Below are 27,526 nucleotides of genomic sequence, written 5' to 3' on the forward strand. Positions count from 1 at the left end.
TATTATATTCAAATATACATTGATTAGTGTTTAATTAATTGATGTGTTCTCAAAAACATCTATTAAAAATACATACAAGTGGGCGCTCTTTTGAAGACGCTGTCATGTTGCCCCGTCATCTTGAACACAGTGGCCGAGGTGGACATTGCCCTTCCACCCATTTGTGTTTTACCTATGTGACTAGAGGTGGTCAAATATGTAATATTCGAAATGCAGAGGGGAACTCGAAGGTGTCCACTTGTAGTGGAGGAACATTCACTGAACCTTCAAAATATGAGGAATCTTACTTGTGTTTTACTTTTATGGAGAAGAGGTCCGCTTCGCCAAAGAAGGAAAAACACGAAGGAAAAAGACAACGTCACTGGCATCAAAATGTCAACCTCTTCCTCTTCACCTCAGGCCTCATCTCCTGAACTGAAGTTCGAGTTCTAACACAAAAAATGTGCTTATTACCAAATTAGATAAATCAGATTACTCCTGTGACCCTCCCATCTCTGGACAGCTGAAAAGCAAGCTGACTAAACAGCAGCCAGCTAAGTTTACCAAGCATCATTCACTAAGATCCAGCGTTAGATCCATTTCAAAAACCGTTTCAGCAACGCTAGCTAACAGCGACAATAACAGCAGCGCTTACTGACAGAAAAGCCCACGATATCTTCAGTATCAATATCATCAGACAGAAGTAAGCGTCACTGACTCATTGAGTCGTATCAATCATTATAGACACGGCTGTTTTTGACCCGGCATAGGCAGCTGAGGTAAACAGTGGACTGACAGCCTACCTAGGAAGCAGTAGACTCTGTGGTGGATCCAGACTCTTTATTATTGGAATACAGTCACTACTGATGAGCAGTGGCCAAAGCTGTAGACTCGGGAGCAGTGTTGGGCAAGTTACTTTGAAAAGGTAATTAATTATAGTTGCTAGTTACTTCTTCAAAAAAGTAACTGAGTTAGTAACTGTTACAAGATTCTAAAAGTAATTAATTACTTGAAAAGTAACTATTGTGTTACTTAAAAAAAAAAGTCTAACCCTCTGGGGTCCAGGGTATAATTGGCCATTTTTAACTACTTTTGATTTTCCCTCCACATTTCACCTTTAAAAACTATTTACTTTGCTTTGTTTGGTATCATTCTTTTCAGCACAACCTCACGTGTCTGAATTTACAGTTATGTTTTCATTTTGATGTACTGTATTAACACAATTGATCTAAAATCAGACAAAAACTTAAAATCTGAGTAGAAAAAGTTCTATTTTTCACTGTAACAACCACAAATATGTTTATTGAATCATATTTTATAACTATAACTAACTAATAGAAATTGTCAATTTTAAAATCATATGCACAAGTTTTGTAAACAAAGTTATTTGCAGCCATTCACCTTTTACCCTCTTTTTTTAATAACCATTTCAAACTATTTAGTTAACAATCAGCTGTTCTGCATTCAATAAGATGCCACAAATTATTTGTGCCACTCCGAATATTTCTGTCCACTCGCTCTCTCTCTCTCTTGCCGTCACCCCTAAAACTTCCCGCTCTTCCTAAACAGCCAAATCTCCCGACGTGGCCTATCAACACAATTTAAAAACTGGTATATATCACCTTGTTGCTTTGTCATCTTGAAGTGGTCATGTGATTGGCTTACCATGACTACTTTATTCTTCCTCAGTCCAACAGCAGCACTCATGTGATTGTTTTGCCCCCTTAGCTCCAGGCTAAGGGGGCAGTGATCGTGATTACCGTCCGCGGGAGCGCGCGCAGCTGCTTAAAGCTGTAGCGCCCAGATTACTTACAGCGACTTCCGTGCAACTGATATAAGGTGCAGTAAGCTGAACACAGCTTCAGCCGTCTGTTTGTTGAAAAACAGTAACGCAACTGCACCGCATTTTCTAGTTAGTAACGGTAACGGCGTTGTAACGATAGTAATAAGTTAGATTACTCGTTACTGAAAAAAGTAACGTCGTTATTCCCATCACTGCTCGGGAGGGTGAAAACATAAAATACTGCAAAATATTTAATTGATGTTTTTTTAAATTCCCGATTTATTGTAAAGTGTTGATATTATTCAAATATAGTTTGTACTAAAAATGTGTTTTTACACGTTGTGCCTGTTGGATACATGGGGTACAATCTAAATAATTCTCTCTCTCAGCTGACTAAAACATGTTTGTCCTGCAGCAGCCACCGTAACGACAATAATGCACTTAAATTTGAAGGAGAAAGCAAACAGAACTCTGTTGAATGCAATCGGCGATGCACTGACATCTAGTGGTGACATTTTACACACTGTACCTGTAAGTAAAATAACATATATTATGTCTTACGTCATTTCATTTTTAACATTTTTCAGGATGTGGGGGATGTGGACAGGAAAGCCAAAGAACCACTACAGTCAGATGGTCTATGAGAATGGAGAGCCCTGCTGGCAAGGAGGTTCACGCAGTACTACAGTAAGCACAACAAACTGTATATATCTTTAATCATCCTTTACAGCCCAAACCCTCTTACAGTAATGAGAGCACCAAGAGGCAGACATGAATAACAGATATTCAAATGAACAAATGGTATACGCACACACTGACAGACTGTCAGACAAGCAGATGGAAGGATGAAGGCTGTGCACAACTCATTATAACTCCACCCAAAATAAAAGATGGGATAGAGAGCCTATTTTATTTGAATTCAGTTGGAGAATAATTTAGTAATTACACTAATGTTTCCTCTTGTTTTATAAGCAGGGTACCAGGAGCAGAGCTACCACCCTGCACATGCAGGCAAGGCTGCAAATCTTATTGTAGTTCTAGGGAAAGCAACAAGATGAAAACTTGACTCGACGCCAAGTCAGAGCGGGGTAAATGGACACTGCACTAAGAGAAAACTAAAGGAAACAGGCAAACTGAGCTCCTTCTGTTAACCAGGAAATAAAATGAGATCTGTGTCCCGGTCTGCCTCATCCCGGGCATGAGCATTTCAACAATCAGGATCGAGTCAATCAGTCCTCATGGCGTGCTCAGCAGCCTGGCAAAAATATGTTATGTCCAGAGCCAAGTGATTGAAAGTGACTTACCCCCCCGACACGCACACTCTTTGTCAGTCTGCACTGGTTTTCATGGTTAATGTTGCTGCTCCGTTTGCATTCTTCTGCAGCATTCTCCTCTTCGACATATTCCCAGCATCATGCCCTCTCTCAGCCAGTCTTTATGACATCCATTTGCATTTGTGTGTGAGAAATTTGCTCAGTTAAAAATAAAGGACATTTAATCATCTGGTTTTCTGTGCCTGGCCCCCCTCTTCAAATCAGTCCAATAAATGTCATTTGCAAATGCATGTACTCATGCCATCCAGGCCCCCCTTTGAAAACACTAAATTGAAGTCCTTTGATACGACCCCCTAACTCTGCGCAGACGGCATAAATAAAGTCTTGTCAGAAGTAGACGCTCATTATATTTGAAAGGCTGAACCTCAGCTTTGGGTAGCACACTCTTTCATTGCAGCGTACCATCATGTATGCTGGAGAAGAGGCGCCAGTGATGCATTGTTTTGCTGGTGGATATTGGGGTAATCCAAATTCAAGCGGTGCACAGTTTATCTTGTGTGTCTGTGGGGAAAGGTGAACTCAACTCTTTCAGTTATTAATTCTGTGTCGGTGGTCATTAAGCACGAGCTACAGCTACCACAGCCGGATCTAAACCAGCTCCGTTCATTGACTCATTCATGGATAATTCCAGATTATTACATTTGCGATCTGCTTTTTGCGGCACTGACTGTGATTTTGACAGTATTGTAGTCACAGAATGAACTGCTGAACTCTGAGTGTGGGTTAGCGTTGCTAAATACGTGGGTAATAAACCCCTGAACAGGTGACCAAACCACTTGTTTTAAGAGTTTGAAGAGAAAACCTAAGCCAACAAGAACACAACAGCAGTCACCTCAAGGCTATTTATATTATAAGGCAAAGACCCTACAATAATATAGACAAAAACCCTAACAATCACATGACCCCCGTGACCTCTGGCAGAACCAGGGTCAGGGAGGGGCGGCTATCTGCCCCAACTGGTTGGGGAGGAGAAGAGGGAGCCAGGACAAAAGACACACTGTAGGAAAAAGCCAGAGATTAAAAAACACTAATGATTAAATCCAGAGTGGTGTATAAACACAGTGACTGAAGAAGAACCAGTGCATCATGGGAAGCTCCTAGCAGTCCAGGCTTATTGCAGCAAAACTACAGTAAGGATTCAGGGTCACCCGATCCAGCTCTAACTATGAGTTTTATCAAAAAGGAAAAGCACAGAGGGTGTTTTTCCTCCAGAATAATATTTTTAGTATATTTAATGGGAGTTTGCAAAATTTAACTTTCATACTATGAAGCTTTTGCAGATTACAGGCCCTGCATGTACTTAAGCATGGTTTGAAATTTTAGTGCTTTTATTTGACTTATTTTTCTCAGCATTTTTGAGCACTCGTAAGTACAGCGCTGACATTTTCAGGGCTGAATAACACATTTAATCTCTGTTAGAAACTGCAACCCATTCAATTGAGGGTTCAGAGCACAGGGAGACTGGGCAAAACAAGCTGTGGTAGAGAGAAAACATTTAATGAGAAGCAGCAGTGATGTAAAAACATATGGGGAGTGAAGAAGAAATGCTCAGTGCATGATCAGCAGCCCCCACCAGCCTACCTGCAGCATACCATAGGGATAGTTTAGGGTCACCTGTTCTGGCCCTAGCTGTAAGCTTTACATTCACCGAGGAAAGTTTTCAGTGAAGAAAACTGTAAAACTTTCAAGGGTCATATCCCCACAGAGGAGAACTAGCTGACCAAAACAAGTCATAGCATATGATGAAGAATACATCGGTATGCAGACTGGAGCAGCGAGGGATCGAACCACCAAACCTTCATTTGATCGATAACCTGCTCTACGTCCTGAGCTATAGCTGCCCCGGTGACTAATCACGTGTTGTGGCGTCACTGTAAAATGTACGGTTTAGGGGCTTCCAGACAATTAATGCATCTTGCTCTGTGGTCCCTTTTATGGGCCAAAGTCTAAAATCCATGGATCTGGATTTCCCACAGTGCTGCATAACTGCCTGTTAATCAACCAATTCTTCCACACTTCCTCGTAAGATGTGTTTTCTACTACTGCTGTCTTACATTATTACATGTAGTGTATCAAAGGATAAATCGCCACCAAGACTGAGCTATCGCTCCTTCACCTGCAAATTAAAACCAGACCGCTAATACTCATGGACAAGCGTGACAGAAAAGACTTTGTCTCATCAAGCAGCGCACACCCACTTAATATCTCAGTGCAACAAGATACTAAGTGACATAACAAAAGACTATTTTAGTCTCCCTACGGGACAAAGCCAAATCACCACTTCTACTAGCCTGAAACTTCTGCACAACAATACCTGCCAGGTTCCCATCTCTGCCTCTTCAGGTGCTTTTGTTCGCCAAAGGGATTGTCTGTTCAGGGTGCTGAATGATGAGAGGGGTTGCCATGGAAACCACTCCCAAGTAAAAGAAGTTGTTTTCCCCTCCGCTCTCTTGCAGGGGGCGTCAAAGTCACCTATTAAAGTCGTGACAGCAGTAATCGCATCCTCCCCCTGTCCTGTTCGCTCGCGGGGACGACAGCGGCGGTGTCCCATAAATCCACGCTCGCTCTTACTCACAGAAACACTTTGCTTCACGCAAAGTCACAACAAGTCAGCGGTTCCTTCTGTATAATTTTGTCATTTGTAGCAAGCCCCACTTCTTCGCAAAACTTTAAGAGAAGTTGTAAAACAAGTGGCAGGTCAACTTTAATCAGCTCCCTTTGTGTGATCAAACTGCCACGGCTCTTGACTCAGGCTAACAATGGCTCTTCTCAACCTCAACTTCTCTTTCTTTGTGCTTTTCTAGGTCACACTGACATGCGGAACGGAGACAGCCTTGCGATCAGTGAAAGAGCCCAGCAAATGCCAGTACATCATGGACTTTCAGACTCCTGTGGCCTGTCAGCCGGTGCTAAAGCAGCAGGGTATACACAGTGAACTGTGACCCATTCCCTTACTGGCCTAGCCCAGAATAACTTGGACCCCTTCCTCTCTTCTGCTGCCCCGCGGTGACAGGCTGGGGTCCTGAGGGTCCCCTCTGACATCTGTGTTGTCAGAACATATATACTTCCAAGGCAGTCTGGCTAAGGTCAGAGTCTGGTTTTCAGTAGCCACTTTAGTTTCCATTGATTGTTACAGTGCTGCTTTCTTGCTGTTACACTTTAATATCTAAATAGAGCATTTACTGAATGATTTAGTTAACGCAACGTGTTCAACATTACTGTGTATTCCCTGTAAGTGTTTGCACTCAATGCTCAGCAATAAGCAATATTACTGTGTAAATAATGGGAGAAAGTGAAACCCAATCTATTGTAGGGTCTAAACACATTTCTGCTAATGTAATTGCCGTTTTAAATAACTGCTCAGTAATATGCACAAATAAAAGGACTGTGTCCTTGCTCTTCATTATAATGACTGCCTTATAAAAATAGCCTTCCTTAACATCGAGGATATGTTGTATGTTTCTTATGTTGAGCAAATGAAACTTATAAATAAATCAGATGATCTTCCCAGAAGGAGCTGCATGTTCAGCCGTTTCCTGGTGCAGTTTAGCATAAAGCTAAATGATTCTGTGAAAACTACAAAACAAAAATAAAACAAAAGAGTTGTCGCTCTGGTTGACATTTTTCCTCATTGCAGTAAACATGTACTTTATAATTTATAGTCCCTTTACTGTAACAATTCAGTACCAAATGTGTGTCGTTCCACAGATGAAAACAGTTCCCAATAAATGTATCTTACTACTCCTGAAACCAACAATACCCAGCTCTTATAGGCTTCAGTCACACAGGCCTAGAGACTGGTTGGCAACCTCCGAGCAACCTCTGATCACTTATAGAAGATTGTGTATTCCACATTTGCTTTGGTGGACACCAACTTGTTTACAAAAACTCACCAACTACTTGCCAAGCGGTAGCGAAACTTGGACTACGTCCACATGTATGCAAGTATTTTTGAAAACAGCTGTTTCTATGCATTTGGGCCTTTCGTCCACACGTAAACGGCGTTTTCGATCACTGAAGACCGAGATTTTTATAAATTCCTGCCAGGATTGAGATTTTAGAAAACTCGTTTTTTGCGTTTACTTGTGGACGAGGAAAACTGAGATTTAGTCACGCTACGTCAAAGGTGTGCGCCTTTTATGATGACGCTGTGCGTACATGAGATGAATTTCTACATTGGCGGATATGAACAAAACACTGTTGCTGTTAATCTTACTATCTGCAGTTTTTACACTCTTACATATACACACACAGTTACTGCCCCTCCATTTAGAAAGACTGCTTCTTTGCGCCATCTTTGTTTCCTCTTCTAGACTTCTGATTGGCCAACCTTTCTACACAGTTAGGATTATACCACCACCTGTTGCTTTGTTATGTCCTTGACAGCTTTTGACTTCGTTTTTTATTTTTACATGTAAACAAAAACAGAAAATCTCAGTTTACAAAAATACCCGTGTACGTATCTTTGGATGCACAAACTAAAAATGGAAACTCTTCACTTTCAAAGTAAAAGTTGTGCCTTTCTGCCGAAACCAGCACATTTCAACTTTGACATAAAGGCAAACAGTCTCCGTTTCCACTTTGTGTTGCACATTTCATAGTGTCAGTACCAACTAGCAAATAGTTGTGTGTTTGCAACCAAGTCGGTATCTTCCATGCTGCTGGCGACCACAGCGACCCAATAAATTGTGAGGTGGTTTTAGTTGCAGCACCGTGCACCTCTTTGTTGCCATTTTTGCCTAGCGACAGCAAGCAACCTCCAGCAACCGTTTGCCAACCATCTATTTTTACAATGCTGGAATGTTTCTAACCACAAAAACATGAGAACAAAAGAGGTCCAGTCCAAGTTCAGTGAGTACAAAACAGTTTTTACAGATTAGCGTTGCCTCCAACGAGTGTGGAAGTCAATATTTAAGAAAGTATTAAGAGGTGATTTAAATAATTATTGGCTACAGTTTCTACTCAGTATGAACAATGAACTGAAGTCAGCCATATCCTCCAAGCAGTGTACATTCCAGTATTTTTTTAACTGAAGACTGACATAATCATAAAACATAATAAAAAAACCTTGCCAATAAAAATAGTGGCATCGCTATGTTTTTTTTTCCTCCTAACTGGCTCACTTGAAAACTCATTTCTTAAACACACAGGAGTATATTCTCCAACTGCATTTATTACATTAGCCACACATCTTTCTGTATATTTACATTTTCATTTATTATCGTAGGATTTATTTTTTTTACTGAACGTAGCGCGGCTCGTTTTCAAAGGAGTCCACCGTCCTCAGCGGTCTGCATCGTACAGGGTGTGCTGTCTGTGATGTTGTTATGTAACAGATTGTGGAGTTTCTGCAGCGGAGCCCTCTGCTCATTAAGGGGGAGCTAAATCAGCTGTCAGGTATCCAATAGGCTGCCTGATATATTCCTACCCTGCTGGGGCAGCTAGGTGGCTGTTTGCCTGCTAGCAATGCAATAGCCTCAGGCTCTGTAGCCCAGGGACTGTTGCTTTTTATTTATCCGGCGTCGGCTCCCATCCGCACACACTGGTTGATGGCGAATCAAACTATTTGCTTTCAGCTTCAGTTTTCAGAATAGCTGTCAATTTTATTGAAGGTGCAAAACAAGTCAGACAAAGGACATTTCTGCCAGAACTTCTCAAAGCCAGTAAAATATGTAACACACATATGCACACTCTGCATTCAGAGTGGAACTAAACACATTATGTTAATACAGCTCAATCTGACAGCTCACAGTAAAATTATTGTATTCTCCTTAGCCTCAAAAAGCCAAATTAAATGATCAGCTAAACTGGCCATAAAAAGAGAATATCAAAACATTAATGGTTGGCATGGTGTTACAATAGCTAGCACCATCAGCTCATAGCAAGATCATGGGTTCGAATCCACCTGCTGGGGCACTGAGTACTTCCCAAAGACCAAAAACATGATTTGTCCACCTCTCGCCCCATCACACCTGGAAAGGCTCCAGCCCCACTGTGACCCTCAACTGGATAAAATAGGATGGATGGATAATCCACTGTGTGTCCCTACAATCTCCAGGAAACAACACAGTGTTTGAGGATTTTAATCTGTTCCCTTACTTCAAATATGCAACAGATGCCAAAGCTGATGTCAGCATAACAACATTCAGCCTTCACAGGCTCCCAAGTCTGGCAGCAGCTGGAAATACTGCCAATCACCCAGACAGTGTCAAGAGCAGCCCTCTGTCTGCTACTGCAGGAGTCAACATTTCATTTCTGGCATCTGGAGAAAAACTTTATATTGCGGCATCGCCATATGGTGATCATGTGATTGGGTGTCATCAACAACTTTTCCACGGATAAAACCTGTTCTCACAAAGGAACAGATTTGACAATCTGCAGGGTATTAACAACTCCCCACTTTGCTGAATGATCATCATGTGGTAAATTACTTGCGTGCTTCACCCCACACAGCGTGGGTGGGAAACACATTGGAAGATTGCGGTTTAAATGGACAGTTATTAAAAAAAGGAAAAAAAGCTAGCACTGTGTGTTTCTGTACTGTTTTTTTTTTTTTTTTTTATAGCCGAACAGCCAATGATGTGCTGCAGCAGATCAGAAAAGGGAAGGAGGGAGTAGTGGGAAGGACTCAGTAGGGAAGCTGAGCACACACAGACACTTGCTAGCACATACTTACACACCTCCATTCAGCACATTTGCACATGAAGGGGCAGGGATGGAAAGTCTTTCCAGTTGAGTGTGGGCGTATTTGTGTGTTGACTCCAAATTGCTAAAAGGACCCAGAGGCTTTATATTGCATTAAATCTCCGACTCAGCTTTGTAGAAACTAGTTCAAGGTACCTTGTTCTCTGGAGTGGGAGACAGCGGGGCTCTTGCCTGACTGACTGACTGGTTGACTGACGCCCACCACAACCCAGCACCGCTTTCACTCTTTTGGAGATTGTTTTTAAGCTTCCTCCTTTGAAGGGAGGCCAGTTATACCCTCGGGCCGAGAGTGAAAAAAAGGGCCTTGGCGTTGAGTCGGCGTGCGACAGTCACATCCAGCTCCCTCGTGTCCGCACTTACTCCAGTCTATTCAGTCACGATACTGACGCTTCACCGTCAGCCTCTAGCCTACAGATTTTGCACAAACAAAGGTGTTTGTGAGAGTACAGTGAATACCGTTTGTGTGTTCAGGTGTGCACTTCCTGATACAACTCAAAGCTCTGACACGATACTGTTTTACTTCCAAACAAGTCTGTGCGATCATTTCTTCTTTAGAATAGATGCATTTAATCGATTAATTTGATGAATTTAATCTGCCATTCATTACTGTACATTCTTCTTAAATCAGTTTTTACATAATCCTGCAAGAAAATAAATACTCTTCTTTTGTGGTTCAAAGGTATGAGAAGCATTAAGAAACCTCAGATACTTGTTTTCTGCCCACTGCATATATGTAAGTTCTGTTGCAAACCAGCTGGATCCTCATTGGCACATTTGTCACAGGAATATCGGTATGTTGTCCAGTATGTGCTGCTAATTTTTTGAAAATATAAAAAATTATATAATGTAAAAATATCAGTTCTGAAAAAGATGCTTTGTCCCATAGAGCTCCTCTATTGTTTTCATAGTATCACAGCTGAGGGGATGATGGTGCAGGGCCTTCACATTAAGTTGCTAACTAGTTTGGCATTGGACTGTTAAACAGTGTGCTTTATATGCATAAACTTGTTTAACCTCCTAAGACCCGAATTCTTCCACGGCATGCATTTTTAATTTCTCTTTGATATTTGGACATATTGGGGCCCGATGAATGTAAAAACAAAGAATTACCAGATTTTTTTTTTACCTTATTTTTGTTTTCAAGAAAAATAAGAGTCCCAAATGAGGGTATTCGTCTAAAATTTTGATAGAACAGTAGCAGTATAATGTCCTCGTAAGTGGATATCAGGCCCTTGTAGAGCAAAATTTAGTATTTTGGTCTAAATAACCCAAAATGTGAAGTCCACATATGTGGACGCCAGGTCCGAGGAGGTTAAAGAACTGGATTTAAATATCCAGATCTTGATATATCAATATATACGTCAGGATCTGGTTGTCTTGTGTGTACTTTGTCCTGTCTTCCTCCCTGAGCCTGGTTCTGCCTGATGTTTCTTCATGTTAAAAGGGAGTTTTCCCTTCCCACTGTCGCCATGTGCTCCTAATAGGAGGTTGTCTCATTTTTTATTTTTTTATTTTTTTTCTTTGAGGGGGGGGGGGTGTTTGTCAGGGCCTTTAGCTTACACTATAAAGCAGCTTGGGGCAACTGTTTTTGTGATTTGGTGCTATATTAATAAAATTTAATTGAAAAAATGTGTATTTCCTTGACTGGTTAGTCAGAGGTTATAATTGGTGAATAATTGGTTGGAAACTCCAGCAAACACTCCCCAACCAGTTGGCAGTTAACAGGGAGTCACTGACAGGTCTCTAGGCACGTGTCACTGAGCCTTCAGCTGTTGATTTCACAGCACTCATTCTCGCAGTGCGTATTTGTCCCCAGCTGCCTGTTGGTCAGAAGGCAGTTGCAGACTATGTTAATAAGCTAGTCACTAGTTTATATCCCCTGCTGTTGGGTGGTAGGCAGATAAAATAAGCACAGTTGTGTAGAGTGCTCTGCTGAGGACACAATAAAGATGCAGGCCATTAAAAGGTTGAAAAAGGGATACTGAGCTCAGCAAAGTTGTCTGCGTTTGTCTTAGCTGCTTTCACATCAGTCATTCCATCGCTAACGTTAAACTTCTGACTATCAGCTCCAGCCTGAACCTGTAATGATAATGCTAGCACGAGCACAAGTATTGAAAAGTCTTTCCTTTTGGTAATGAGCCGACTCATTAAAATGTTCTAAATAAGCTTCTGGTCACGGCAGATCAAATAAGGCTGGAACAGCAGAACTCACTGGGTTCAGTAGGTTTATTACTTATGAAATCTACCTTTCATTTGTAAGACGCAGAATGTCTTCCCCTTTCAGAACGTTACAGTCTAACGTTACTTTTGCTCCTCTGTGCCTTAATTGGCAATTGGGAGAAGCTAAGGGTGACTTCTAGTCAGACTTTTTTTTATTTTTACTGCACAGTGTTTGAGAAAAACAATAACTGCACTGACACTGTAAGAAATGCAGTGAGAGAATTAGAGATGCAGATGAACAAAGACTAATATTGATGGAGGGTGGGGCAGAGAAGGGGGAGGAGGAAGATACGCAGTCAAATAAACAGCAGTAAAAATAAAAATGACAGCGACCCGGACGATGCTTCAGGGAAAACTGCTCTTTCAGAGGAGGAGACAAACTACACGAGTAGCAAATAGTAATGGGAGGAGCAGAGAGAGAGAGAGATGTGAAGCTGGTGGAGGAGGGAGGGGGTTATAAGCAGCGCTGTCTATCTGGTGGAGGGTGAATGTTTCTGTGTTTGTGCTCTCACGTCGGCGAGCGAGGCTCAACACTTCCCCTGTGGAGTGGATGAGTGTAAGCGTGTCGCGGTTGGAGGCTGGAAGGCCGAGCTGTGATAGCATGTGGTTACCAGGAGCCTCCCGCAGTTGGCTGCTCCCACTTAGAGGAGAGGAGGCTGGTGGAGAGGAAGTTCAGGGCCTGGGAAGCCAAAAATGCATGGTTGCCTTTTCCTAACTCACATAGAATCATCATTTTCAATAAAAGTGCATTAGCGAAAGCTGCCACACAACGTGAGTGTTTTCACCCAATGAACAACAACCCAGCTCAACAGAGCCTGTCCTCCCAAAGTGCAGCTTCATTACTGAAAGGAACCTAAACTTGCAAAGAGGAACACGTCAGCGCTGTGACAGCATATATCAAACAAAGACAGGCAGAAAGGAATGAACACACATTACAAATTGAAATTAACCGACAGGGATATCGCAGAGTTAGCGGTGTTTGGAGCGACTCCTAATTTACATAAAACTTAATAATGTCACACCTTTGTTGCCGTGTTTGCAACAGGGATTTAGTTTATTCAAAGAGTAATCAGGGAGCAGAAACTAAACGTGGCTTTTTTGAATGAGTGAATTTTAATCTTTTTGTTGTTGTTTTGTTATCACAGACCCATTTTATCTCCGCTCTCAGGTTGTTGCTTTTCTTTCCACAGTTTATTCGAGCAGTGGGGAGAGATCACAGGAGGTAACAGAACAAAAAAACAACAAAAGCACATGATCGGTGGTTTACATTGTGCCAGATTGGGTATAAATAAGTCAAAAAGGAACCTTGTAATCTTTGGAGTACCTGTGTATTTATAGCCTACATTAGCAAACCTAAATGACAGAGTGTCAACCACAGAGCGACGAACGGGTGTGAAATCTGACAAACTGGAGCGATGACGGGTGAAATAAGCATTAAATGATTCAAAGTGGACAGGTGCTGACTAATCTTAAGTTTGAGGCAATCGCTGTATACAGCGTGCGCCACAGGAAATCAGATAATCAGATGGAGCACTATGAGCAAGCACTTGGTGACAGTGGGGAGGAAAAACACCCTTTTCACAGGAAGAAACTGAAGCCACACCCACCTGCTGTCAAAGTCGTGTGTTGTCAGCAGTGTTGGGACTAACGCGTTATTAAGTAACGCGTTACAGTAACTACGTTATTATTGTGGTAACGAGCACAGTAACTAGTTATTATGCCAAAATCAGGAACGCGTTAGTCGTTACTGGGATTTAGATAGGGTCGTTACTCGTTACTTCGTGTGGTGGCTATCGTGGAGCTTCCACAGATTCAGTAACATTAGCAAGTGGTGGAGGCCAGCAGGTGGATGAAGGAAAGGGGACGCAGAAGGAAAAGAGACCCGAGGCGGCCGCCGGTCCAAGTGTGAACTGAACTTCAGGTAAGAAGTTATGACCTGCAGTCTCTCTGGGTCAGATATGAACCAAGTTTAGGTGGAGTTTATTTTCGCTATTCTGACTTTTTCCGTACTGCGTGCTAGCTAGCATGACGGAGTTTCTATACAGCTGGGTGGGTGCTATGAAGTTAATGATGTTGCACTTTATTTTGTTCATAAGGTTAATTATTAGAGTTGCCAACTGTCCCGTAAAAAACGGAATCGTCTGGTATTCAGAGAAAATATTACGCGTTTCGTGTTGAGGTGAAAAGGAACAGTTTGTCCCGTAATTCAGCTACAATGAAAAAGGCACAAAGCTGGAGTTATTCTGTGTCTTTGCTGCACAGCTGCCTCTTCTCTCATTCTCCCCCCCTCCCTCTCCTGTTTCTACTTCAATCATGAAACTGATCAATGATCAGCTGATCGGCTTTTCTCTCTTGTTTATTTATCGCCCACTTTGCACCAGAAAGAGGAAACCAGCGGATGTCGCGCTAAACAACAGCAGCATGTTTAAGCTTGATCAGCTGTTGTTAGAATTTAATATTAATTTCTAGTATCAGCTGATGTTTGCTGGAGCCACAGCTGTAAAGCTGCTGGTCATGATATGGTTTGGTTATCTGGTGAGAGGGAAACATGAAGATGAAACCAGGAGATGTCCTTACTGAATCATCAGAGCTGTGATGGAGAAACAGGTTTACCTTTTAGGTGACATGAATGAGTTGAAGGGAAGTTATGAACTGTTTCTGAGAGACAAATAACACCAGGATCCTTTTCTAAGTAGCTGACAGCTGGTAACTGTGCAGGGGCGGGTCTAGCAAAGTGTTGCCAGGGGGCCAGGTAGGGCATTAACAGGGAGAGGTGGCACAAAGAATACTTTTCTTTCTTATTCTCATTTAAAATGTCTCACTTTTAAAAAAATAATTATCTGAGTCTTGCAACAAACGATTGATAGACTGATACATATATACCATCAGAACAGTGTACATCACTGTCACAACAGTGTTTATTTTCATTCAAAGGCTTTATGATTTTTGCTATAATGGTGGGCCGGTCTCTAGTCAAAATGCCCGGGACGATTTTTTGGTCCCAGTCCAGCCCTGTATGCAGCTCATCTGCAGTCTGGTGTTACCTACATCTTCCTATTCGGAAGTCAGAATTTCCGAGTTCTGAGTACAATCAAAGCACCACGACTGCAGTTTTTGTGTTGGATGTAAAAAGCAGGCTAGAATCATGCGGCGGTCAACGACGGTCCAGGTGTGGGATTTCTCTCGTGGAAATGTGCACATTATTTTTTCCTTTCTATTGGTAGGTGGCACAGTGCACTGTGGCAAGTAAGCAAGCTAGAAGACTGGCAATCTTGCTGGGTATCCAGTTACGGAAGCAACACATTAACTGAGTAAAACCAAAGTTACTTTCCCTAGTAACTAGTTACTCTGAAAGTAACGAGTAATTTGAAGTAACTGAGTTACTTTTGATAGAACTAGTAATGTAACTAAGTTACTAATTTAAAGTAACTTACCCAACACTGGTTGTCAGTTATCCCACCTTCTTTCATGTTGTAGCTGGTTGCAGGTTGAGATTGTGGGTTGTGCGACAGTCACACTCTCATATTTATTCCTCACTACGCCACATGTTCGATCGCATCAATCATTTGCCTCAAACTTAAGACGAGTCTCACGCAGCACCTGCCCACTTTGAATTATTTAATACTTATTTCGCCTGTCATTGCTCCACTTTGTCAGACAACACAGCCGCTCATCGCGCTCTGGTTGCCACTCTCACTGCTGCACTCTATGATTTAAGTTTGCTAATGCAGGCAATTTAAAGCACAGGTACTCCATACATTACAAAGTTCCTTTTTACTTATTTATACCCAATCTGGCACAACGTAGACCACAGATCATGTGCTTTTTGACTATGTTGAAAAAGCAGCGGGGGGTTTTTCCCCCTGGAATTTTAATGTTGCTTTTCTGGAAATTACCACGTCCGGTTTTGTTGATTTTGTCTCCAGTGTTCCAGTGAATACTGCATCACTTTCTCAGCACACGGCCATCATGTGTCTCCACTTCAGCTACTACGCTGATATACAGCAGTGTGATATCAGTGCTGTTTGCAGTGCAACCGTTCTTTATTGGACCGTACAATAATTAAAGAAATGTCAGTGAGGTATCTGCACGCGCACAGACAGTGCGAGATGGACCTGTCGCAGATGATGGTTAGAATGAGTTCTGGTCCTGCGCCAACAGCGCCGCATAAATTAAACTGGTGACAGCCTGGAACTTGATCGACGGTGGCAATCCAGACACTTTCCCTTGCCCTTCTGCGGCTGCTTCTCCCTCTGCAAATTGTTGTTTTTCCCCTCTTGTACCCCCATTAGGATGACAGATGAGAAGAGCTGCAGAGGGGATGGTTAATCTTTCAGGGGGAGAAACACCAGTGAGAGGAGGGAGGTAGAGACCGGTGTGCCCTGTACATAAATAAACAGGATGTAAGCAGGAAAACGTGTGGAGGGAAGAAAAATTACAGCAGATAAAGGACGGAAGGCCGAGACGAGAGGGAAAAGGCAAAGATGGGAGGAGGCCTAAATGAAGAGGTAAGAAAGTGGCTGAAGCAGACCGACGTGAATGAAAAGCAGAATCAGGGATGGAGGGAGCGAGAAGAGAGAAACTGGGATGTAGGGAGACGGAGAGCAGCGGGATCCTGGTGGGCGAGGGGAGGGGATTCTGGAGGGCTATATTGAGCTCAGTTTCTCCACAGGAGCAGCTTAATGAGCACAGAGTTTGTAAGTAATTATTGGTTATCAACCTGATAACAGTCATTGCTCCATTTTGTGTTGCAGCTTCCACATACTTATACAATTATGGCAATTATTAACAAAGCTACATCCGTGCGCTACTTTGCATTTCATACATATAGTGTGACCATTGATTTTTTAATGCTGCGTAACACAGGTGACCGGGGAAAGTGTAAATGCATTCCTCTGCGCTCCACGAGGAGCCAGCTTAAGTTTTAAAAACAAAGTCTTTAGGAAGGAAACTTCTGCGGGCGCTTTTGAGTTTGCGTCGGAGCAACGGTCAGCGCTGGATGTTAGCATGCTGCAGGCAGGGCTTCAAAGGAAAGGGGACATAGAAGAAAAGTCCAGGTCGGGAGCCGAGTGTGCACAGCAGTCTTTGCTGTGGAGGAAAGTCATTCATTTTAAGGGCTGCAGCAGAGTACCTGCTAGCTTCTCATTAGCAGGTGAGACACACCAATAGGATTTGGGGAAGCGGACGGATGGCTGGCCAGAAAGACAGATGGCTCTCCACTCCATTACCCAGGGACGCAGCTCTGCCCCGGACACCATGCTTTCCACTGCTCACGCGCTCTGGATTGTAGGAAGTAGGAAGAAAAGGGCACTTGACTCTTTTAAAGAGAGTATAAAAGAGGCAGAAAGCAGCACAGCGTTGCATTGGGGGTGCAGTCTACAAATCAAGAGACGTGAACACACTGACTGTGTAGCCTCGGGATTTATAGCCTGAACACCACCCTGAGTTTTTGTTAATGAAATTGGTGTCTTTAAATAATAGAGCTAGCTCCCCCCCCCACTCTTTCCTTTCTTTGGAAGTGCTGAATTTAAATTTCAAATGAGTGCTGAGGGGGAAAGGAGACATGATAGCTGTTGAGCTGAAAAGGCAAAGAATTCAGCGGCTGCTGTTCCAGACTGTGTTGATTCAGTCATCAATTACAGCAGCAGCAGTCGCGATAAATAAAAGTCAACAACTGACTAACTGCAAAGCCCCTACGTTGGCACTCATCCAGCAACCAGTGCAACATATTGAGTTACAGACCTTACAGTATCCGCCTGCCTGTGTACACACGTCATTGATCTCTATAAGTTCTTCAAAGTCTACACGTTTGATCAAAGGTAGCGGAGGGTGGATGGCATTTTTCGAAAGCGCAAAGACCAACGATACACCTGAGGAAGAATGGAAAAGGGGGGTGTCTCCTCTGCCGTGACAGATCTGGATCAAAAGTACCTATTGCAGAATCAAAGTCAGCGCCATCAATATTTCATCATAGGAGAACCCGCCGGTCGTTGTGCAACCTTACCTTCCCAGTGTTTTCCCCCTCTGTCCTTATCACTGCTCTGCTGCTCTTACTGTAGGATACAGGAGACCCTTAAGAAGTCATATTTTCCCAGATTTTGCCTTTACCTGCATTATAAACACTACATCATGCTTCGTTTCGCGTGCTGACAGTGAGATTTCAAGTTCTTCAATTATTCTTCATGTTGTGCTTTAAAAGGGTAAAGTAAGTTATTTTTTGAGGTTACTTCATAGAAAATGAAAGAATATTGTATTCATAAATACACAAAGATGAATTGATTCTAAGTTTATGAAAACGCATTTATGAGAAGCCGCCATGTTGCTCCACCATACATTGGTCGAGATGGACATCGCCTAATCGCGTTTTATGCATGTGGCTAGAGATCGGCCACATGTGTAGAGACCACAAATACCGGATTTTTCGGACCATAAGGCGCATTAAGAAAAACAAAACAGTCAGATAAGTCAAACTTTACTCATTCTTCTTGCTTCCTCCACTTCCCTACCATTGATTCATTAATGTTGAATTCTCTCATAGCGGCTCTATTCCCATGTTGTTGCAGTATATTAATGACTAACCTCGTATTGGGGACGGATTATCTCAGTTGTTCTCCTGACTGAAGTTTGGTCCGTTTACAGTCCCCTGCCATGCAATTGAATTTGTCCCTGCTTCACTGTGTTTATATTATGCTAACATAGCTGTGTCGCTAGCGATCACGTAGCACATTATACACCAGCTAGTCCAACTTCAGTAACCCTACAAACGTCACTGCTGTTTAGTTTTCTGTCTTCATTTATGTTGGAAGTGATAGCAGAGCTGAATGTTTGAATTTTTTTCAGAAATCTCTCAGTCAGAACATGCTATATCATGTTTAAGTGGGAACTAGCGAGCTAACTTCTAACTCCGATAAATGTAATAAATTCTGTTTTCATGGATGCCTGGATGTTAAACTTAATTGTTACACCTGGTAAAGCAGCAATGCTGATCATTTTATTAAAGATGAAAGAATTTAGACAGTTTTTAACTCTCAGTGGTGCTGCAGTGTTTGTTTGACTTTGGGTCCTGAAGCGGACTAAAAGATTTGACAGATTTTTGAGCGCCGTGTACCACAAAATCGGTTCAAGATCAGTAAGCACAACCAGAATTCATACATAAGGCGCACCAGATTATAAGGCGCACTCTTGATTTTTGAGAAAAAGGATTTTGAACGCACCTATAGTGCAGAAAATACAGTATCACTTTCAAGCTATATGACTATTTGTACATGAATATCTTCATCATTTCTCTGTTATGCCTCCCTCATTACCACCTCATCCTCTTCCTCCTCACATCACGTCTCATCTCCTGAGTTGAACTCAGGGCTCTAACGCACGAAAACATGCATAAACATGCTTATTTGTCTCCAATTTCGCACTTCTTGTCAGCAGAGTGGACGTGCGGCCCTCTCGTCTCCAGACAGCTGATAATGAGCCAGCTAAACAACAACAGCTGGTTAAAAGCTAACATTATGCCAGCTAATGTTCAGACTCAGGTGTCCTAAAAATAACACTTTCCCTCCAATAAACAGTTTGATTACATTCTCACATTATATGTTTTCACTAAATGTCCACTAAAAGTCCAACAATGGGACACTTCAAAGGAAGTCTCGCCATCCTCTGCTCACAGCAGCGCTTACTGTACCTTTAACGAGCCATCAATGGAGAAATGAACAAAGCTATGTAGTGTAATGCAGCTGATGGGAAAAGTCAGTATTTTAGCAATAAGCTAACCTAAACTGGACACATTTTATAAGTGAATTTCATTTGGTATCTCAGGCATAGATTTTGCTTGAACACGGGAAATTTTGAGGATTTGATTTCTCAGGTTTTGGAGAATTCATGTTGCCTCCATTTTTGCCCAGACTTGTAATGGAAAAATGAAAACCTCAAATGTACAGAAATAAAATGCAACAAAGTTCTTAGAGAGTCAGGATTGTGATTTTCTCAACTTTCGTATTTAATATCATCTCCGAGCTCACGTACAGGCATGATTCTGTCTTTTTTTGTGCCTGGTTCTCTTTGATATCAGCTTCGTTAAATGTGCATGTTCACAGTGTCCCCCGTGTTCCCTCTTAAATCTACACCCATGGTTGCTCTTATAATGCGCACCATACCGAGACGACCAATTTTAAAAAGATGGTAAGATCCATCATCTGGGAACTGAATGTATTTTTATAGAAGTTGAGATATTTCACATTATCAGTGGAAAACGTGATATAGGATTCAATCGCAGGTGACTGGTGACACTGGTCATCGGACATGGATGTGCAAAAATAGATAATAAGGAGAGAGTGGACAGTACTGAAGCAGCAGAGGCTGTGATATCCCAACTCTAAAGCTCTGGTGTGGATCCTACAATATCTTGTCTTTGATTTTTGCTGCCTGCTTAAACGTCTTCCTTACTCCATCCTCCCAGATGACCAAGAAGCCTCTTACAGTTACAGATATGTTCAGATGTACACTACTAAGAAGAAATAGTTGTGCAAAGTAGGTGAACTGCCATTTTAATTATGTGACACTGGAAACATCCCAAAGGTTGTTATATTTAGAGCTATTATTAAAGGCTGCAAACATCGTTTCTGCAGTATGTTGCAAAAAAAATAATTTCTAAGCCGAGAAAAGGTTTTAAATGACCTTTGTGTGTAAGCTCTTGACAAAGTGGTAATTACAAACTAGGCAAACCCAGCCCCTTGACCTGAAAAATCCAAGAACTTGCCCAAAGTTGATTAACCAAACCTCCATTATAAAGCCCACTAAAGTCTCCAGGTTCAGACTCATTAAGGCCAAACATCTGAGCCAACAGCTCCAAATGGGGGGGGGAACCGTGCACGCTATTCATCGTAGCTTCGCTGTGTACACACACAAAAAATTAAACTTATGAGAAATCTATGCAAATACAACTCCGACAAGTTCAACTTCAGCTAGACGGTGTGTCGTATTCATGAGCACAACCCCAATGTGTCAGAATTAGGATTCCTCTCCAATCCCAAAACAGGCAGGCGGCAACATTCACGCTGTGCAGAAACTAGGCTACATTGTGCTTAGCATGGCACCACATTGACTAATACAGGAAGAGGTTAAGTTAATGCATTCAGACGCGAGAGAGAGGGAGAGAAAAAGAGTCACCCCAACCTTACAAAACACGCGCTCACAAACAGTATTAAGAGAGGGGAGGGAAATGAAACTTTGCATTATTTTTAGAAGGGAAATTATGTCTGTGCATCTTTGTAATTATAAAGCAATTCAGCGCTGACTGATAGACCTCGGGTTGACTTCCCCCCCCTTTCACTCCTCTCCACTCTCGCTAGCTTATCTTTTTCCACCACAACTGCACAGACTCCTACATGCATTTTAATATGGTAATTATCAGGCGAAGTTCTAAACACTAACCAAAAGGAAAAGCTGGCGAAAGCATTTAAAATGGGATTCAGCCACCAGTTTCCTATATCGACACAACACATGCTTCTCTCACTTCCTGATTAGGAGGATTTATTCGGGGTATTTTTAGCTCCCCATGTCTTTTGTGTGCTATTTACAGTATTTCTGCTGGCGTCACTTGGCTGATTCGCAAATGCTATAAAGTTACTCAACGAATAAGAGAGATTCATTATTTAAAAATGATATAGTTTAAGCCTTAAAAGCACAGGCCAACTTACACAATGGAGACTAAATGTTGTTACAGTAAAGAATACTCTTGGAAAGCTGAGTTTGCAGATTGTTATTTGCTTTTGTTTCTTTTTTTATTCCCATGTACCGCATCTGCTGGGGAACAAAAAAAAAAAAAAAAAAAAAATGTTTGACATCCTTGGTCCCAAAGTTGTTTTTTTGCCAGCTAAAATAAATGGCTACAGAAGGAGAGAGAAAGAGTGAGAGTTGGGGGAGGCGAGAACCTCCCAGCGGACCCGTCTGTCCCCAGGCAAGTTTTTCTCCGGTTTGATGGAGCTCAACATACACGGGTGTTCTCATGGAGGCAAAGTTAAGGGGAAGCAACAACTACGTTGCCCTGGGTGACAACATCTTAGCTCGCAGTTTACCAAAACTCGATTGTAGGGGGGAGGGAAACTGAAGTTTTTTTCCCCACTTCATCTGAGAGGTGTGCTAGTACTTTTAAGGTTCGTGATGGAGTGACATGGGTTTGCTGTCAGCCGCGGTCTCACTCCATCTTCTGCATTTGTATCCAGTTATTCCAAGAGGAGAAACCTGGAGGAGGAGGACGGTGGTTGTGTATTGGGTGGTTAAAAAGTCAAATGGTAAGACACAACACATTGTACCGGAGTCTAGCTTGCAGGTTTGGTAAGTAAACGCCGGTGTCGTCCTGCATCACCCTCAGAATTCAAGTCAGTGTTGAAACCTCTGAGGTGTGACTGAGAAAAGACAGTGAGGTATGTGCCATGTGTCAAATCGATGTCAAATGTGAGCGTGCCTCTCCAAGAATAGGAGCCAACTCTGACATCGACTCACTTACTTACATAATATCAGCCCAATAGTTGCCTGAACTTGCAGACGTAGAGTGTGAATGTTGCTGCTTTTGCCATGTAACGCGTTTCACTACCTGACAGCATCCAATCCACCCGGGAGAGCTTACAATGAGCCTCTTCGAAAACAGCTTCCAATCACAAATCGGATTTAAACCCTGCAGACAAACCCAAGATCCTTTAATGTTTCTGTTTTTTATTTTAAACCATCATCACTCCAAGGAAAGCATTTTCAGAAAGACATTTCTGGCATTCACCTCAGACGCTATCATTTCATTATAGAAATTCATTTTCTTTTTTCCATTAGCATCCACATTTCTCTTACAGGACTTCATCTGCGATATGCCTCCAGACAAAAAGTACTTTAATGTTTTTGAGTCACCCCTCATTTCTTTAGATTTTGTTAGGAAAATGGGAAATGGGGAAAGTGTTTTATTGGAAAGTGCAAACATACATAGAAATACAGCATATAAGACTAAAACTGTTTTTACAATTTCGACAAACTTGAAAGTCAATATTTGGTATGACGGCCATTAATCTTCAACACAGCCTGAACTCTGAGGCAGCTTTCTTGACATTTCTTTTAATAGTCTTCAGGAATAGTTCTCCAGGCTTCTTGGAGGACATTCAAAGCTCTTCTATGGATGTTTCTACCTTTTTTTCTATTGAGATGATCCCACACTGCTTCAATAATGTCGAGGTCCGGGCTCTGACGTGGCCGTGACATGCTTTTCTATCCAGGTATGACTTTACTGCCTTGGCGGTGTTTGGGATCATTGTCATGCTGAAAAATGAAGCTACTGCCAGTCAGACGATTTCTAGATGTATTTCATTGTGGATTAAAAAACTGAAAGCACTTTTCTTTGTTCATAATTCCACCAATTTTGATAAGATCTCCAACCCTACTGGCTGAAATGCAATCCTGAACCAGGACAGACCCTCCTGTGTGTTTTACAGATGACTGCAGACAATCACTTGCCTCCGTACTTACTGAAAACCCCCAGTCATTGATTTTTAGTCCAATTCTTGTGTGATTTGGCGTACCTCTGCCTTTTCTCCCCGTTTCCCTTTCTTAAGAAAGGCTTCTTGACAGCCACTCTTCCACTGAGACCATTTCTGATGAGGCTTCAGTAATAGTAGATGGATCAACTGAAGGGTCAGATGCATCTTCACAGGTCCTGTGCAAATACTTTTTAGGACTGCCACTTCTTTTCTCCTCCTCTTGTTCAGTCTCCTCATTTTTCTTAGGGACACACTGCACACCATGATTAAGTCATGCTAGGTTTTTGGCTAATCTCTCTTTGGGCAATGTCTGTTATGTATGGATATAATACCAGCCCATGCCTTGAGTGAGGTGCCTTTTTATATTTCAGTGATACATTTGTCAGTCTTCAGTGGCTTAACAAATAGGAAGGGAGGGAGTGGGGATCCTGAAAATGAGTGAACAAGCACTCAAAGAAAAATCTTCAGAAAACCTGGAAAACTAGCCTGAAAAACAAAGTCTCCTTGAAAGCAAACATTTCTTTATATTTTTGCTTGCAAGGAGCAAAAATGTTTCCCTGCACTTTTGCACCATCCACAACAAGTAGACAGCCCCCTATGAACAAGGTCTTCAGCGACAGTGGGAAGGAAAATCTCCTTCTAACAGGGTGGAAACCTCCAGCAGAACCAGGCTCAGGGAGAGAGGCGGCCCCATCTGTTGGGGTGAAGGGATGAAGACAGGACAAAGACACGGTGGAAGCGAGCCGCAGATCAGTAATGACTAATGATTAAATGGTGAGTGCTTCAGAAAGGTTGGGAGTCACTGAGTGTTTGGGCCGTCAGCTGGAGCGGTCAGGTTGATCCCCAACTGGTTCAGTTATGATTAGTTCGGTCCAGCATCCCCGCTTTGGTCAAGTTGCAGCAATATGATATTTTTCTCTAAAAGCAGCACCTCAGAGCTAAAAACAATTACAATTACTCCAGCTTCAAGACAGCTAAATCAGCCGTATCTGTACTTGATTTTTGTTTTGCCAGCAGGTACTGCAGCTTCCTCCCTTTCACCGTTTTATTTTCTCTCTATAAAGCGATAAATTCTTCTCATGATTTGTCCTTTTGTCTGTCACTCTACATCGCTTCCTCCCTCCTGGGTTAGCTTTGCAGCCTAGCCTGTGGGCCCAGAGATGTTGTATTAATTAACTCGCCTCACTGCACTCTCATCAAGCTGCCGGTAATAGGCCCCGCTCCAAGTTTCCCTCCCGGAGCGCACCAAGATGGCAGCATCCGTAAACAACTTCAAATTTACGGTACTGCAGTCACAGCGCCGAGGCTCCTGCTACTCCTTACAGTTCGGGTGGGGGTGGCGGGGCAGCATGAAGCGTGCAATTCAAACAGAGCCCCGCTCCGCGCGCTGCTGTGTGGTTTAATATGTAAATGCATTTTCGTTAGACTCAAACTGCCATCGCAGTCATCTATTTTTCCTCCACCTCTCTGACGTCTGTGATTTGCAATCGCTGCTCGGAACAAAGTGCAATCTTTTTTAATGTGCACAGCAGTACGGAGATGTGCCTATTGCTCAGCGGTAGAGCAGTCATAAACAACTTTGTATACCTTTTATGTGGCATGATTAAAATGGGAGCAAATCTTTGTCAATATTAACATGCTTTGACAAGCAGCCATGCAAATGACTCTGCTCCGCAGAGAGGATGCAGGCTGTAATGAGGTAACGACTACAGTGGGTTACTGTAGCTGGGATGTCAGCAGCGTTTGAGCCAAACTGCTGAGGAAACTCAAGGTGAGAAATACAACCTACAAACCCAGAAGATTCCCAGCCTTACTCTAGATTTGAATACATGATACAGTCTACGTTTAATAAGGTATTTGTTTTATTTTTCTGGTTGCTAGCACAGCTTACCAGCATAAAGAATTCACCTCTTTGCTTATGTTTTGCCTAGAAAATATGTTTGCCTGAGTATACATTATAAATAGTAACTGTTTAATACAGACTGAGTGGACGTGTCTGCTGTGGCTGTCTCTTTATCTCCATATACTGAAGTTAAGCTGCACTTACGCAACAAACACAAAGTAACTAAATACACGGCAGATATAAAAAGGACTATGAGGAGACATGAAATGACACCACATTGGTAACACATTAAACATGTTACCAAAGTGACCAAACACACAAGCATGCAAAAGAGCTACAGGTATAAACCATAAGCTGCACAGCCGCCACAGAAAGCTGCAAAGAAATGCAAAACCACCTTAAAGAGACACAAAACAACCACAAAATGAAACACACAAGACACAAAATGATTGTGATGCAAAGGGAATATCAAAGAATACAAAGACAAGTCCAAATACAAAACCACCACTACAGAGATGCAAAATATTACAGCCAGAAAGAAACAAAATAACCACAAAAGTTGTATACGATGTGGCTTTTACACGTCTCTTCCCGGGCTAGCTCTTCTTTTCAGTGCCGAGCATCCTCGCGCCGAAGCAGACATTAGTTGGTCAGGAGCATCTTAGTGAAATGCAATAAGCGAAGAAACCGAGAGTGACTCACGCTATCAGCACAGCGAAACAGCAGCGCTTCATTGTGAAGGCCAAGCACAGAAATACACCAACCTAGCATCATCCATAAACAATGATTCGAGTTTTTTTCTTTTCCTTTTTCTGTGGACGTAGCTGCTTCTGCCTGTTTTCTCTCTTAGTGGCAGCAGTGGGCGAAAATAACCCTCAGAGAGACACACCCAGAAGCGAGTCAAATCAAACATCATTATTCTCTGGGTAAATATTGTGAAGAGATCTCATCTCCACTGGCTGCAGAGGAAATGAGGGACGAGGCGCTATTCCTGGTGTGCTCTGGTCAACCCTAAATCAGGCCTTATTACAGCAGAACAGACACTGGTGAAGCAGCCAGCAGCTAATTCGCCCTCTGCCTACCACATGTAAACAAAATGATGCAAACCTGGCATCGTATAAATGTATGGACACATTGTAAACACGCAAAAAGCATCCAGATGGGCAGTGCACAAAGTGACCTCTGCGATAAACGCAAACACATTGAGCTTTCATCAAGCCCTCATTGCAACACACCCACAGTGTTGTTGAGTTTCCAAAACCCCATCCTTGACCTTGAAAATTGCCTTTTTAACATGGTTTATGGGGAAATAAATTGAGCACTGCACAAGTGAAAGACAAAATGAAATGAGGAAACCTGACACTCGCATGCAACAGAAGGGGCTATGCATTGCCCAAAACTGTCATTCGCTTTATTGCCTGCAGTTGCTGTGCAAGTGGTAGAAAATAGCAAAAACTGCAGCAGCTTTTCACTCTGCTTTGCTGCGATGAGAGAAACTGACACTCATGTTGAATCCAGCCGCGGCCGGAGAGCGTTAGCCTGCGACATACCGACGGGTTTAGTGGCTGATTAAAGGAGATGATGCCATCACTGGTTGTAACTCCGTTGGCAGCAGTTACAAAACATGATTAAAAAGGTTTCTGTTCTTGGACTAGAGCAGCAATTTTCCAAGATTCACATTCCAAAATGAGTGTGCATATCCTGGATAAGCACCCTCCATCCTCCCTAATAGACAGATTGGGTTTGTCTTTATGGTCAAAAATTCACACCAACTGCTTACATTCAACCAGAACCTCACAAGTCTGAAACAAATTCCTCCACAAATAGTGACGCAGTTGCTCCAGGACCGTGATTTAACTGCAAAATGACAGATACTCAGTAACATAGCTCTTCTTTGATAACCAGAACCGACTAGTTATCAACTAGTGACCAAGTCACATCAAGTCACCAAGAGACATGTTGCAGACGAGATGCACTCATCAGGGCATACTATTGATTGCAACTCGTTGGTAAATTGTGTTTATAAATAAGTCCACAATTATTTGCAAACCCCTCACCAATCAGTCTGAGAGCAATTGGAGTCAGGTTGCAACTGGAGACAGGTTGACTTGCAAACAAAATTCATTGCAATCACCAGCCAACTGCC

General features: G+C 42.4%; 1 protein-coding gene across 1 annotated transcript in view; it reads left to right on the forward strand.

Moving 5' to 3' along the window:
- Window positions 1-6,713, forward strand: part of LOC101468404 (glucosidase 2 subunit beta) — a 177,940-nt gene extending 171,227 nt beyond the window's left edge. The window contains exons 14-15 of the mRNA XM_004554475.3: window positions 2,350-2,449; window positions 5,901-6,713. Of these exons, the coding sequence (XP_004554532.2) occupies window positions 2,350-2,449; window positions 5,901-6,038 (238 nt within the window). The 3' untranslated portion in view covers window positions 6,039-6,713. The remainder of the gene's footprint in view (window positions 1-2,349; window positions 2,450-5,900) is intronic.
- The last annotated feature ends 20,813 nt before the right edge of the window (window positions 6,714-27,526 follow it).

The sequence above is a fragment of the Maylandia zebra genome, linkage group LG3 (genome assembly GCF_041146795.1).
Source record: "Maylandia zebra isolate NMK-2024a linkage group LG3, Mzebra_GT3a, whole genome shotgun sequence".
Lineage (NCBI taxonomy): Eukaryota > Metazoa > Chordata > Actinopteri > Cichliformes > Cichlidae > Maylandia > Maylandia zebra.